This window comes from Coccinella septempunctata, chromosome 4 (assembly GCF_907165205.1).
Source record: "Coccinella septempunctata chromosome 4, icCocSept1.1, whole genome shotgun sequence".
Taxonomy (NCBI): domain Eukaryota; kingdom Metazoa; phylum Arthropoda; class Insecta; order Coleoptera; family Coccinellidae; genus Coccinella; species Coccinella septempunctata.
In genome coordinates this window covers 40,020,818-40,036,516 of record NC_058192.1, presented here as the reverse complement: position 1 = coordinate 40,036,516, position 15,699 = coordinate 40,020,818, and the positions used below count along the sequence as shown (strand labels likewise).

The window sequence follows — 15,699 nt, the reverse complement described above, 5'->3', positions numbered from 1 at the left end:
GACGGAGTTGACGAAGCTCGAGAAGATGCTGAGCCTGTCGCCCTAGGGTTCTTGGGTGACACCATCGCGAGCACGCCGATCTACCCCTTAATGAACGTCCCTAAGAGGTGAAAGCACGGGGTGGCTGCTCTTATGATACAGAGGGTGAAAAAAGACGTTGGTCCGCAGAACGGTATTCCTCCTCCGTGTGGGAAACGGAAGGGAACGTAGTAGCAGCATTTACCATGTGAAGAATCGTATGTTGTCGTACCCCGCATGTGTGACACCGTTGGTCCGAACCGCAGTCGGCAATGGCACGGAAACACGACATGCAATTGCTCTCCCCAACGGGTTTATGAAGAAACCTGGCGAATCTCGACTGGTCTGGTAGCAGTAAAGGGGTTTCAGAGGAAAGGTAAACAGGAAACTAACCTTCCTTCCGCACAAGCTTCGTGGTTATCACCTCCTTGATATAGAAGACCAAAGGCACTCCACTCAAATTTACTCAATATTACTCTTGATTAATTTGGTAATAGATGATTTCACTAAAGATGACAAATGGTGCGATGAATGCGGCGATATAAAAGAGGATTACTTTAGTTTTACGAGAAAAACTTTCGGCCAGTCCGACGAAGAAATTGTTATGGTCGTGATGATTGACAGACGAATTTTTTTTTTCTGCCTGCATGGTGTCGGCAGCGGCTGGGAAAAATAACGCCTGACAAACCTGTGTCAGGTAACCCTTTCCGATCAAATAATACCAATTTCAAATTTATAAATCTTCTTGTCACCGAAAATGTTACTATAGATATAGTCTATATAGATCAATAATATTTCATTGCCAACTTTAAAAAGTATTGTCTGAATTCCAACCTATAAGTCAGGATTCAAAATAGAATAATTAGGTAACCCTTCTCCGCCTTTGAAATATTCCGTAATAAACATAATATTAACGGTAGATGGAGCAAATGAAAAAATTCGCAGTTTTTCAATAATGGCTTAGCCCTGTATGTATATAATCAAATGGAAAAGATTAAATTGATATCAAACCTTCATTCCCTCTTCCCAAGAAATCCAGAGATCCCCTCTAGTGAGAAAACAAGCTACTGCATGTCTAGCCAAATGATGAATCCATCCTTCTTGTCTCAATTGGGTCATTATCGCGTCTATCCATGGAAATCCAGTTTGACCCTAGAATATACATAGAAAAAAGTTTGTAAGAAACGTACAATGAATATCCAAAATTAGATATATCACAAAATTCATGAACTCAATTCAAACAAATATTTCCATTCGAAATTATTCATATCATTTTCTCTTTCATGATTGTTATTTCAAGTGTAAGTAGGCCAGGCGATTCGGCAATTGCAATAGTTAGATTTAATATCTAATATTTCGAACTGCAGCAATATTGTGAGTGAAGAAAATGTACTGAATATGCAAAATGTAATTCGATTTCGATTAGGTGGTCTTGAGGTCATTGTACAATTTTACTACATACAGGCTGTTTCATCATAAACTGGACAAATATATATAGTCGGTAGATGACACCGGGAGAATCATTTTTGTCTTATGACATATACCCCGTTTTCGACGCATAATCGAGATACAGGGTGTTCAAAGTCGTATTTGGGCAATATTTCAATGAGTGTGGTCAGTTATGTATAAACCTCAAAGTAACGGTTTCTGGTCACATTGGAGTATTTTTGAGTGGTCAATTCAGAAAAGATGAAGAATTCTGAAAAAAAATTTCAAAATGGCGGAAAACCTTCATGTTCGTGATTTTTTTTTCGGTTGCCAAATTGAATTTCATTTTCTGAATGAACACAATTTCAGAACAATTCCAACTTCAATGCAAGTTATACTATCAGCAACTGTCAAACTTACACCACTTTGAGAACTACTATTTTCAATATCTTTATCAACTACAGGTTTGACTTTTGACGATTCTTCATTTGGTAAATGTAAGGAGAATGATGCATAATTTTACAAACATCAAAAGTATTCGAAGACTTACACTGATTAATTTTATGTTTACTACTCAAACAATTCAAATATAAGAAATTTTCTTTGATTCACCATGTGGTGAAAATTTAAAGAATTTACGATATCTGGTTATCAAATGATTTTTTCTCCGCATATAGGAGACGGATAATGTACAACTGTATATGAAATTGAACTAGAAGAAGTGGTGTAAGTGCCCCTTTGTCTCACTATAGGTGGTTTCGAATGATTACAATTACTTCTATGACCAGAGGCTCTACTTAAAACCTTGGATTGTTTCGGAACGAATCTAATCAAGTTATCATAAGAAGGAATTTCATTCGACATCAAAGACGTCACAAGAAGTCTTTCTGTATTACTATCTAATTTGGATAATACTATGGAAACTAGCAGAAAATCAGCTATCTCATTCAAAGAGCAAAATCAAATCTTTCTGAAAATGGATTCAAGCTGTTAACAGATTCTGTATTCAACTACTTGAATTCCATGATGGATTTGAAATATGTAGTAGAGAGTACTTGAAAAGTATCTACTAATATCTTCATAAACAGGATCTCCCGCTGAGACCGATAGTCTCTAGTATCAATAGTCCAACAAGCAATCTATCTATGCTCATCGCAGACATTCTTATACAATCATCTGATCGAGAGAATGAATATTATATAAAGGATTCCTTCGATTTTGCTTCCTACATCAATAACTTCGAATTAGAGAAGGGTTATGTGCTCGTCTCATTGGATGTGGTCAATCTTTTTGGAAATTTAAGTGAAGAAATTATACTCCTTGCTCTTGATCAATTATGGAACAATATTTCGATTAATTGTGACATTCCGAAAGACTTGTTTCTTGAAATTATGACATTCATATTACGTAACAACTACTTTTCATTTAAGGGCGAGTTTTATGTCCAAACATTTGGTTGTGCCATGGGTTCGAAAATTAGTCCCATACTGTAGGGTTATTGAGCAACACATTAATTATAAAAATGTATGTTTGGTAGAATATATTGCGAGTTGCTCAGTGGCATAAATCCCCACTCCCATATTGGGGGTATGGACTGTGATACCGGCCGTTGGTCAGTCGATAGACAGCGTAATGAGAGTATTTCATGTATTTTCATCGAACCGAAATAAAGAGATCAGAAGTAAAGCGTGGCCTTTTTAAAATATTGGTTTCGTAACATTCTTATATAGAGACAGAAACGTTACATGGTGTCAGGTTATCAAGAACCCCAATAATAAGGTGGATGGATTAAGAGAACCTCCCGTCATGGACTTCTCCGGCAACATGGCGAGAAATTGGTCCCTTTGGAAACAAAAATTCCAGATGTACATGCTGGCTGCCGATAAAGATGAAGCAAGTGAGCAAGTTAAGATTGCTATATTTCTAAATTTGATAGGTGATGAAGGTGTGGAAATATACAACACTTTCAAGCTACAAATTGAAAAAACCACGTTGAAAAGCATTGTCAGCCGAAGAAGAACGTGGTGTATGAACGCTACAAATTTTTAATCTGCAACCAGAAGGAAGGTCAATCAATGGGTAGTTTCATTACGGAACTGAAGACAATGGTGAAGAATTGCGAGTACGAATCTGAAGAGGAAATGGTACGCGACAAGATAAATATGGGCATCCGAGATAATTGTGTTCGAGAACGCCTTCTGCAAATCGAGGTCTTGTCCTTGAGAAAAGCAATTGATGTATGCCAAATAGCTGAAGTTAGCAGACATCAAACAGATGAGATGGCAACGAAGATGGACGGCACGAGCATCAGGGTGGATAATATCAACTCGTCCAAATCTAAGATAAGTACTTCAAACATTGTAGGAAGAAAAATGAAAAATGAAAATTCTGTTAATAATCCTTATAATTGTAAAAAGTGTAATACTAAGGATAATGCAGGTCAATGTCCAGCGTTTGGAAAAGAATGTTTTTACTGTCATAAGTTAAATCATTTTAAAACAGGTTGCCTATTGAAAAAGTCAGGTAAACAGTTAGATAAAAGTAAAAGAAACAATTTCAAAAAGAAATTGCACTCTGTTGAAACCGAAAACGTAGAAATAATTAATGATGATATAAATGATATGTTTATTGATAGTTTAATGTTAACAAAAGTAAATTATAACAAGTCATTTAACAATGATAAGATTTCAACTGAAATTGTGAATATTAATGGTTATAACATTTCCTTCAAATTAGACACTGGAGCTGATTGTAATATACTACGAGAATATATCTCAAAATTATGCCTTCCAGAAGTGTCCAAAAGTCAAAAGTCAACCTCATTGCTTTTGGTGGTAATAGGATTCCGGTTGAGGGCTCAGTGAGGGTGAGTTGCCTGGTAAGAGGTCAGGAACACTACATAACTTTTCATATGGTTGACACAGCTGACAAGCCTATATTGGGTCTAGAAAGTTGCTTAGAATGTGAATTAATTAATAAGATTGACTTGGTAGAAAAAAATGTCTCAAATTTTCAATTTATCTCTAAAGATACTATCATAAAAAATTAAAAGGATGTATTTGAAAACTTAGGTCAATTTCCAGGACAGCCATGTAAATTATTTTTAAAAGATGGTGCTGAACCTGTACTTCATGCTGCTCGTAGGATTCCTAAAAATTTAACATCTAAATTTAAGTCAACATTAGAGTCACTAGAGAAGGCTAATGTTATTTGTGAAGAGACAAATCCAACAGATTGGGTTAATAATGTGGTAATCACTGAAAAAAAAAGACGGAAAATTACGCGTTTGCTGAGATCCGAAAGATTTGAATAAGAATTGAAAGCGAGAGCATTTTCAAATTTCTTCGCCGGATGAAATACTAACAGACTTGAGTGGTGAAAAATGTTTTTCCATATTAGACTTGAAAGATTCTTTCTATCAGATACGTTTAGACGTAAATTCGTCAAAATTGTGTACTTTTGCAACCCCATTTGGCAGATATCGGTTTGAACGACTTCCCTTTGGCATCAATACTGCGGCTGAAATATGTCAGAGAAAAAACACTGAAATATTTGGTAATATTTTGGAATTTGCTGTCCCTGTGTGATGTCCTGTACTGAACAAAGATTTTGCAATGCTCGAGGGTGTTCAGCGTCAGGCAACACGACTACCATATGGCATCGCACGACCTACTTACGAGGAGAGGCTTTCCCTTATGTGCTTGCCCTCATTTGCTGATCGGAGGATTCGAGGTGATCTCATCATCCCCTATCGTGCGCTCCACAATCTGTTTGGGGTCGACTCCGAGGTCATTCCTTCAAGCTGGCGAAGGAGAATTTCAAAACTACGCAGAGACAGAACTTCCTAAAAAATCGCGTGTTTGGTGTTTGGAATGGCTTGCCTTCATGTGTGGTGAACTCCCTGTCGGTGAACACTTTCAAGAGCAGCTTCGATAGCTGGTGCCGTCGCGTTCAGTAGTGAAGCTCGTGACTGTATTCATTTTTTTTTGTGTTTTCTTTCTATATATTCTGACTGCCTTATGCTTATATTGTTTACTTTTTTTTGTAATGATTTTTTTTTATATTTGAGTTCATAGGCCCTGGCTAAACTCTTAATCTGGTTATAATAATAATATTTTGAATAATGGAATTTATATAGATGATCTAATAATTGCAACAGAAACTGAAACAGAACACGACCTAAAATTAGTGCAAGTTTTAGAAGCAGCTAGGCATAACGGTGTAACATTTAATATTAATAGATTCCAATTTAAAAAAATCTGAGGTTAAACTGCTAGGTTTCATTGTTTCTAGTAAAAGGATTGAAATTGATCCTGAGAGAAGCAATTACTAATATGGAAATCCTGAAGAATAAAAAAGAACTACTCAGGTTCCTAGGTTTAGTTAAATACCTAGGAAAATTCTTTCCGAATTTGTCATCGTTAACGGCACCCTTAAGACAACTAACTCATAAGAATATATTTTTCCAGTGGGTGCAAATTCATACTGACACAGTCATCAAAATTAAAAGACTGCTCGTAAAAGCACCCATTCTAGTTCACTATAATCCAAATAAACCTTCAGTAATAAATGTGACGCAAGTTTAGATGGTTTTGGTGCGCGTTTGTTACAAAAGGGTAAGCCAATCGCGTATGCCTCTCGAACGTTAATTGATGCAGAAAAAAGATACGCCAATATAGAACGTGAGTGTATGCCGTAGAAAAATTTTATTATTCAATGTATGGAAGAAAAGTAATTGTAAATACTGATCATAAGCCATTGGTTAATATTTTTAAAAAAGACATCAATAAGATTTCAACAAGACTACAAAGATTATTGTATAGATTATTAAAATATAATTTAAAGATTATTTACTTACCGGGAAAGGATATGCACATAGCTGATACTTTATCAAGAGCAAGTATTAATGATAAGTACGCCACTGAAGTTGAGGATATTAGGGTTCACAGTATAGCTAAATTACTACCAATATCTGAAGAAAGACTTAACGAGTTTACTGTAGCTACTGAAAAATGATGGAATGCTCAGGCAATTGAAAATTTATCTTAGAAATGGTTGGAAAAAATATAAAACATTACCTCACGATCTTAAAATTTACTATAACATAAGAAATGAAATATCAAAATCTGACGCTTTATTATTTTACGGTGATAGATTGATTGTACCTGAATCAAAACGTAACATTATTTTATTAAAAATACATGAAGGCATCTCGGAATAAATAAATGTCGAGCAAGAGCCAACGAGTGCCTTTATTGGCCTAATATGTCCAAAGACATCCATGACTTAATAATTCATTGCGAAATTTGCAATAGATTCAGCCAAAACAATGCCAGATTACCGATGTTGAGTCATGAGATACCTGATCGACCGTGGAGTAAAGTAGGTACTGACATTTTTTATTTCGGCGGTAGCTCATATATTGCAATCATGGATTACTACTCTAAGTGGATCGAATTCAAAGTTTTAAGAAACAAATCTATTGAAGAGGTAACTAAGAAATCAATGGAAATTTTTGCTTCATTTGGGTTCCCTGATAAAATCGTATGTGATAATGTACCTTTTAATTCATATATGTTTAAAGATTTCACCAGTAGGTACGACATAAAAATCATTCATTCTAGTCCAAATTATCCAAGAAGTAATGGATTGGCTGAAAAATCAGTCAATATCTGTGAAGGAATTTTGAAAAAGTTTGCTTATGCAAACGGCAATTTACAAATATATTTATTGAAATATAGAAATATTCCAATACCGGATATAGGTTTGTCACCTGCTCAATTATTTCTTGGTAGGCGTCTGAAAGATAATATACCTTCACTGAGTACTCTTCTGAAACAAAACTTAGTGAATAATAGAAAATTGGTGAATAATTTCAATAAAAGACAGAAAAAACAAAAATATTTTTATGATAAAAATACAAAAAATCTAAGGGAAGGAAAAGAAAATGATATAGTTAATTATAGATTAAATAATGTATGGAAAAATGCTAGAATTTTGAAAAAATGTGAAGAGCCTCGTTGCTATTTAATACAAGATGGTATATATATATATATATTCTTTTGAATGTCAGCAATACATTTTTAGTTATCAAACAATATAGCATATGTATGAGTTATAGCAAAGGTTAGTGTGACGGGGTACCATACAATTTGGAGTATGATACAAGAGCTTAGGGAAAAACCTCAGTAAAAAAACCCTGTCTACTCGTAAGAAGTGTAGTGATGACAAATTTGTTTACAGAATGAGCTTTTAATACTGAAGGGCTTCCTTTCCATTGATATAAAAAATTCTTTATCCTCCTTCCATTTCGTAATAATAATAATAATAATAATAGTTTATTAATCCTTTTTGACATGTGTATACATGTATAGGACAAGTCAAATAACAGAATGAACTAGGTTCTGATACAATCATTTAGGTATTCATTCACACTGTAATAGCATTTTTCCAGTAACAAGGTTTTAACATTTTTGTTAAACTCGATATAATTCAAATTTCTTATAGTATATGGCAAATGATTATAGAGCCTTATGGACTGATACATAGGAGACATTTCACACTTAGCTGTCCTATGCTTAGGGACATATAGTAATCCCTCACTTCTGGTTTTATAATTATGAAAGCTAGATAGTTTAATCATACTCTGTTCGTTTTTCTTCACATGCAAAAGACCTTTCAATATGAAAATGGAAAACAAAGTAAGGATACTATTTTCAGCAGACAAAGCTCTACATGACTGGCGAGGAGGTAGGTTGTATATCATACGCAGAATTCGTTTCTGCAATATGAATGCCCTGCTAACATCCGAAGAACTTCCCCACAGAAGAACATTATACGACAGATGGCTGTATACCAAACTATAATACATAGTTTTGAGAGTATCTGGAGGAAGAAGATCTTTCACTCTACTTATCGCATAATAGGAACTGTTGAGCTTACTGCACAGTGCATCGCTGTGAGTGTACCACTTTAAATTACTGTCCAAAAAATGCCAAGAAATTTTGCACTTTCCTTGGATGGGATTTCTTCGTTCATATACTGAATAACGAGCTCAGGATTATTTTTACATAAGGTGAAATTTATGCACTCAGTTTTTCCAATGTTGATCATCAGATTGTTCCCGTGGCACCAGTCCACGAAACAACCAATAAGAATGCCACACAACCTCTGCAGCTCTTCAAAAGATGAGGCTGTTACCACCACTGAAACATCATCAGCAAATAACGTCAACAGATATTTTATCAGAGAAATACCTCGATGAGCTAACTGATCCAAAAACATCATTCGTAGATTTACAGGGAGATCGTTGATGAAGAGCAAAAACAAAAGTGGTCCAAGGACAGAGCCTTGTGGTACTCCCAAGTTGACACTATGTTCCGCTGACAATGAATCTTCAAGCTTCACACATATGGCTCTACCTTCGAGATAGCTACGAAGCCAGTCTAGGAACACACCCCGAAAACCCAGGTTGTAGCATTTATCCAGAATGAACTGGAAAGACAGACCATCAAACGCTCGAGAGAGATCAAAGAATAGCCCTGCCACATAAAAGCCATTATCCAGACATTCATAGATGTAATCAACAACTCGAACCGCTGCCGTCTGAGTTGAACGACCCGATCGAAAACCATGTTGTGCAGAAGCCAGTATGTCGAATTTGTCCAGGTACTTTAACATCCTATCCAGTACGATTCTCTCAAAGACTTTAGAAAATGTACTCAAAAGAGAAATAGGTCTATAGTTTGAAATGGTATGTACGTCTTTATTATTTTTGGGAATCGGAATAACAATGCTCTTTTTGAGGACAGAAGGGAATACGCCAGAACTGATGGACAGGTTAATGCAATGAGCAAAATGACGAGAGATTTCAGAACTTATTAACTTCAGAAGTCTTGCAGAGATTGAATCGGCACCCGAACTCTTATTCTTTCTCAATGACTTTATAATGTCAGCTACTTCACACTCCATCACGGGATGAAAAAAGAATGTGGTGTTCAATAAACATGAGGTACTACAAGAAGTTGACAAAGCATTATTGTAATAACGGTTTAATGTGGATTCAGTTATTGTTGAGAAATATTCTGCAAAAATGTTTACTAATTCATCTGAGTTGTCATAAAAAACACCGTCAATATCCAGCTCAACAGACTGACCACCCCCCCACTTCTTCCTGTTAAACTATTTACCAAGGACCAAATCGTCCTACTCCTATTATCTGAACTATTGATGAGATCATTATAATATTGTCGCTTAGATTTTTTCAACATTGAATTGTAGGATGATTTAGCATTCCTATATAAATTGCATTCGAAGTCTTCAAATTCAAATGTAACCAGTATAAATGCATGAGCTGTTTCTTAGCGAGGACAATCTCTGGCGTTAGCCAATTCTTGGATTTATCATTTCCACTTGTTACCTTTACTAACGGACAACAAAACTCAAAAATGTGCTGAACAGTGGATATTAAAGAGTCAAAACAACTACCAGCATCTACATTCTCATAAACATCATGAAAATCACAGTTTGTTATATGGAAAATGAAATTGTTCAAATTTTGTTCATTCAAATTTCTGACAAATTTTAGCATAGGTTGAGTATTAACATCTAGTTCAGTATTGAGGTTCAAAGTTCTTTACATTACAACAGGATAGATCTGCATTTGTAAGAATATAATCCAGTTTAGAAATGGATGTGTGACCAGTGATATCTGTAAAAACCCTAGTAGGGTCTTGCGAGGTTATTCTCAGCTGGAAACATTCAATCAAATCGATCAACAACTTACGGTTAGTGCATCCAACTTCCGAAAAATTAATGTTCAAATCGCCACACAAAAAAATAATATTAACCTTTTTTAAACAATAGTTAAGAGTATATGACATTCTGTCGAGAAACACTTCACAATTTCCGGTTCCAGGGCGATATACACTTATTATACCTATACGGATATTGTTTGTTACCACAATAACTCCACTAACTTCGAAATTCATTTCATCCGAAAAAGCTGACACGCCCAATTTTCTAGTCTTCACACCATTTTTTATATAGATCATCGAACCCCCGTGCTCACGAGAGGGGCGACAATAAAAGTCCGTCAAATGGTAACCGGCAACAGCCATTGTCTTAACACTGTCAGAACTGCACCAATGTTCGACGACACTTACAATATCAGCCTCAATTTCACTCAAAAGTACTTCCAAAAGATCCAATTTGTTCGATAAACATTGGACATTGATCTGCTACAATTTCAGCTTTTTTAAACTATCAAGATCTAGCCTGTTGGATGATTCGTTTTCCTGGGTACAAAAAAACGGTGAACACTTGCCCCGGTAGGCCAATTCGAACCATCCAGCGCCCTTTCATATTCAGATTTAGGTATGATTACTTTGAATGAAGAATAACTGTCAGGGTACTTAGATGTAAGTCTCTCACATCGTACTACCGTAAATCGATTCTTCAGAAAATCTTGTAGATTTTCCTGAGTTGTTTCCGGTTTTAGATTCGACACATGAAAAGCACTGAACTTTTCAATGCCCTCGACGGATGAATCGCCAGTATAACTACCAACCACCAATGCTCGATTGTTTTTCCTTGTGTATTTCTTACGGGAAACGGTAGTCCACTCTTCATTTTCTCTTGTAGATGATGTAGAACGATTTGAATATGCAACTTGGGTGTCCTCTCCAATTTTATTATTTCCGCGCAGCACACGTTCACTACGTCCTGAAATAGTTGTTCTCGCAGGAGCGTTAGAAGTCTCAACCTCCGCAACGATGTGTGGCAACTGGGAACACTTGGAATCGACGGGACAATCAGTTACAGAGCCCGCAATAGATCCTCCGCGTGTTTTCTCAGAGCGAACGATTGTGTTGGATTTACCTGATCTGTTATCGACATTATTTATATTTGTTTTTGTTTTTTTGTTGAGTTGATCGATCTCGGCATTCTTACATGCAATTTCGGTTTCCAGCGTTGAAATCTTAAACCTTAACAAACCATTGTTTGTTCTCCATCAGTAGGTCATTCTTTGCCTCCAGCTCGTAAATTATTTTCAAGAGTAGTTCTTGTTGGGAAGACACATTAGATATATTTTTATTTATATTTTCAGTCATCGGAGATGTGGAAACAGGAGTTATATCAGTGGATGTTATAATATCAGATTCACAGCACTTTCCCACTCTAATTGCACAACCGGGGTGGTAAACCTTATTACAAATATTACACTTCGCATTATTTTTTACAATAGTTCGCTTACAACAAGCGCATTCGGGAATCGAAATTTGAAGAGACCCGCTCGGCACAGCCTTCTTACTCGACGACATATTTCAATAATATCAATAATATCTGAAACAAAGAAACAGAGCCGAAAACGAGAAAAAAGTGAATAATAAATCCTCCATCCAAACTTATTCCAAGACTTATTTATTTATTTATTTATTTAATCAGGATCCCCAACAGAAATACATCCAATTACAGGGGATCACAACAAATTACAAAAAAAAAAACAAAATAAGATATCTAGCACACTCGAAAATTGAAAAACCAATGAAAACACAATATGATTTCATTCAAACAAGCTCATCCATAATTTTGACATAAGTAAGAAGTGATCTTGCTCTTGAAAACAGGCAGTGAAAGATGAAATATATCTATATTATTGATGTGATAGTTATAAAATCTGACTATTCTAAGAAATACAGAGTGATAATAAAGGGACGTTCGCGCTCGTGGAACAAAGAAAAGCTCCCTCCGACGATTGCCAACAAAACGGACATTCAAATGGATATTTTCAATCAATGGAAAATCAAAATGATTGTTGACTATTCGGAACAAAAAGACCCCATCGAAAACTTGATGATGACTGAAGAAGGAAATAAATAATGATAGGTACATAACTTGTTTTTCAATTGCATTGGGAGGAATATCATCTCTGCGTCAAAAATTTTCTGCTGATCTTGGTGGAGGATCACCCTCGTTGTTAGAAATACCTTCAGTACTCAAATTGATAATAGCCAAATCTTGCTTTTGACTGGGAGGGTCTTTCGACCAGGTCCAGTCTTCCAAGTGATGATTCTTCTATTCTTCAGTTGTTCGAGGAACGCTACAGGACCCTTATAGTGGGCAATCATCTCCCATAGATATACCAGTGGTAATTCAGTAGAAAATTGAAAAAAAGGGGAAGAAATTCAAAAAACTTCTGACACTTCATTGACATAAAAAAGATGGTAATAAAGTAAGTCGTAGGACTAGGGAACATATAATTTCAGATAATCATAGAAATAGTTTTAATGGAAATTTAGGGAATAAAAACGGAAATACTGATGATCTTAATGTTGACCGATATCATTTGAGAGATAGAACATTGATTAAGAAGCCAAGTAGGTTAGGAATTGTATTATAGTTCAGCAAATCCATTTTGTCCTCAGTATGGCTCATAATATTATAATGTATTATAAATATGTTTTTATTTATTTATTTATTTAGTTAGTTAATCATATACGGACTTGCCATTTTACAAAAATTATAAAATAAAATATATATTGAAAATAACAGAAATTCTATGAAAAGGATAAACAAGCAAAAATATTTCCCTAACCACCAAAATGCTTACGAACTAAATCAAACTAATGAAACACTTCAAAGAAACGCTTTAATTGAAAAATTGTAACTTGAAACAAATCTATATCCACCGAACCAGCAGCACGTAATGCTCTATCAAGGGGGTTGTTCATTAAATAATTTGTTCTACTGAACTTAATTCTGAACATATCCCAGGCTCTAAAGTTCCTCTGAGGAACATTAATTCTAATATTCTCCAGAAGATAAGGACAATCGATGAAATTATGTATAATTTTATAAATCAACATTACATCAAAATTACGACGCCTCGTTTCGAGAAGAGTAAGAGATAAACTATCACGAATGATTTCATAATTGATTTCTTCGCGAGTGTAACCCATTTATATCCTATCCATTTCTAAAATTTATTTTGCACCCTCTCAATGGTTTGAATATGAACTCTATAAAAAGGTGACCAAACTACACAGGAATATTCCAGGATGCTTCTTACATGGGCAATGTATACGATTTTTATTGTAGGAACACAAAAATGTTGCATATTTCTCTTAAGAAACCCGAGCATTCTGAGGGCCCTGGCAGAAACATTTTCTACATGATCGGTAAAGTTCAAGTTTTACGTCCATCAGGACTCCAAGATCTCTTACCACTTTAACATCTTTTAAACGGGAACTATTTATAGAATACTCGAAAAATACTGGCGAGTTATTTCTATAAAACCTCATAGTCTGACATTTGTCAACATTGAGTTCCATGTCATTTTTAGAACACCATTCGACAATATTGTCCAGATCCCGCTGTAATAACAGACAATCCTGTGAGGATTTGATTACCCGAAACAACTTTAAATCATCAGCGAATAGTAGAAAAAAACAGTATATTATGACATCTTTTATGTCATTAATGAAGCATAAAAATAAAAGCGGTGATATCGGTGAACCCTGTGGGACTCCTGACCTAACATCAATACCATCAGAACAGACGTCCGAAATTCGAACGTATTGTACCCCTCCTTTCAGACGATCTGAGATCCAGTCCAGCAGTGGTGATCCAATACCTAGTGCCCTGAGCTTGATGATCAGTAGCCAGTGAGGAACACTATCAAAGGCCTTTGCGAAGTCAGTGTAATTCGCATCAATCTGTAATTTGTCTTCCATTGCTGATAGAATGATATCTATATAACATAAAAGATTCATTGTTACTGATCTACCAGCAATAAATCCATGTTGTTCGTCAATAAAAATTCGTCTGAGAATGGGAGTTATCTTGTTTGTAATGATTGTATCGAGCATTTTTGGGATATAAGAACTCTTTGTTACTGGCCTATAGTTCATTATATCACTAACGTCGCCCGATTTGAATACTGGAGTGATAAAACTAGATTTCCAAATCTTTGGGTATTTACCCAACAGGCCCAACAGGCGACATAAGGGTTTTGACAAAACTGAGCAACACCTTCTCAACAATAAAGCTGACACATTGTCAGGTCCATAATCGCTTTTTTCAGGCAACGACTGAAACAGTTCCAGGACTTCCTGTTCAGAGAAACAACAACGCGTAATATCAATTGTTCTATCATAGTATACCATTCGATTACTATCAACACTCGGCCTTTTGTAAATACCTGAAAAGTATTCTCTGAAAAGTTCTGCAGTAGTAATGTTGTTGTTTGCAGTCTTCTCTTTGTAGAACATGGTTTTCGGGAGTCCCTTCTGGCTCTTACGATCATTAATGAACTTCCAAAAATAGGTACCTAGGATTACTAGAAATTTCAGCTTCGATCGATTCTATGTATTTTCTGTAGCATAAGTCAGTCTCCACCCTGCATCTATCTCTAAGCTTTTTGAACAAAAAATAGTCTCCGGCATCGCCAACCTGTTTATACCTTTTATGAACTTGTTTTTTCTCGGATATCATTTTCTAACTCGTTCGAAAACCAACATGGAAAATTGTATTTTTTTCTAATCTTTCCGGGAACATATAACTTTATTCCGTTCAAAAGAACCTCATAAAAGAAATCGGTACAGCCTTCAACTTCTTTGCCACCCAGGAGAGGTGACCAGTCGATAACCTCTAAATATATCATTAGACCGTCATAGTCAGCATTTTTGAAATCGTAGAATGAATAAATTGATTGTTCGAGATCTGGAATCTCTTCACTAGAAATAGAAAAATATAAAGGTGGATGATATAAATCACATGTCAAAAGAAACTCATGAGCCGATTCTACCTTGATCTTGGAAGGCTGAGCGAAAATTAGATCCAACCAAGGAGATATAGGAAAGGAGGCGCAGGTCACCAGTTCATCGGGAAAATTATGACGTCATTGGACGCATATGTCAAGCTAAATTACAGAACTGGTGTCGTAAGCAGTGGCGTAGGTTATCTGGACGTAAATTGTTTAGAATAATCGTTAGGAAAGAAACTTCGTCGTTAGAGATATAGAATATATATCACTGTCGTTAGTGTATGCTGAGAAGACTTTTAAAAGTTATTGGTACTTTATAAATAAGTTTGTCAATGTAGAAAATGTTGCATAATTGAAACGCGAGTGCGTTATTTCGAAAACTGAAATTTGAATGTTCAGTCTATAATTAATATTTATTCAATTCATTTTGCGGATCCTTATTCGAAATTCACTCGATGCAATTCAAAATGATTGATTTAGATATTTTG

General features: G+C 35.5%; 1 protein-coding gene across 1 annotated transcript in view; it reads right to left on the bottom strand.

Moving 5' to 3' along the window:
• LOC123311009 (cryptochrome-1) overlaps positions 1-15,699 on the bottom strand; it is a 355,836-nt gene that overhangs the window by 170,716 nt on the left and 169,421 nt on the right. The window contains exon 5 of the mRNA XM_044894755.1: positions 1,030-1,170. Within this exon, the coding sequence (XP_044750690.1) occupies positions 1,030-1,170 (141 nt within the window). The remainder of the gene's footprint in view (positions 1-1,029; positions 1,171-15,699) is intronic.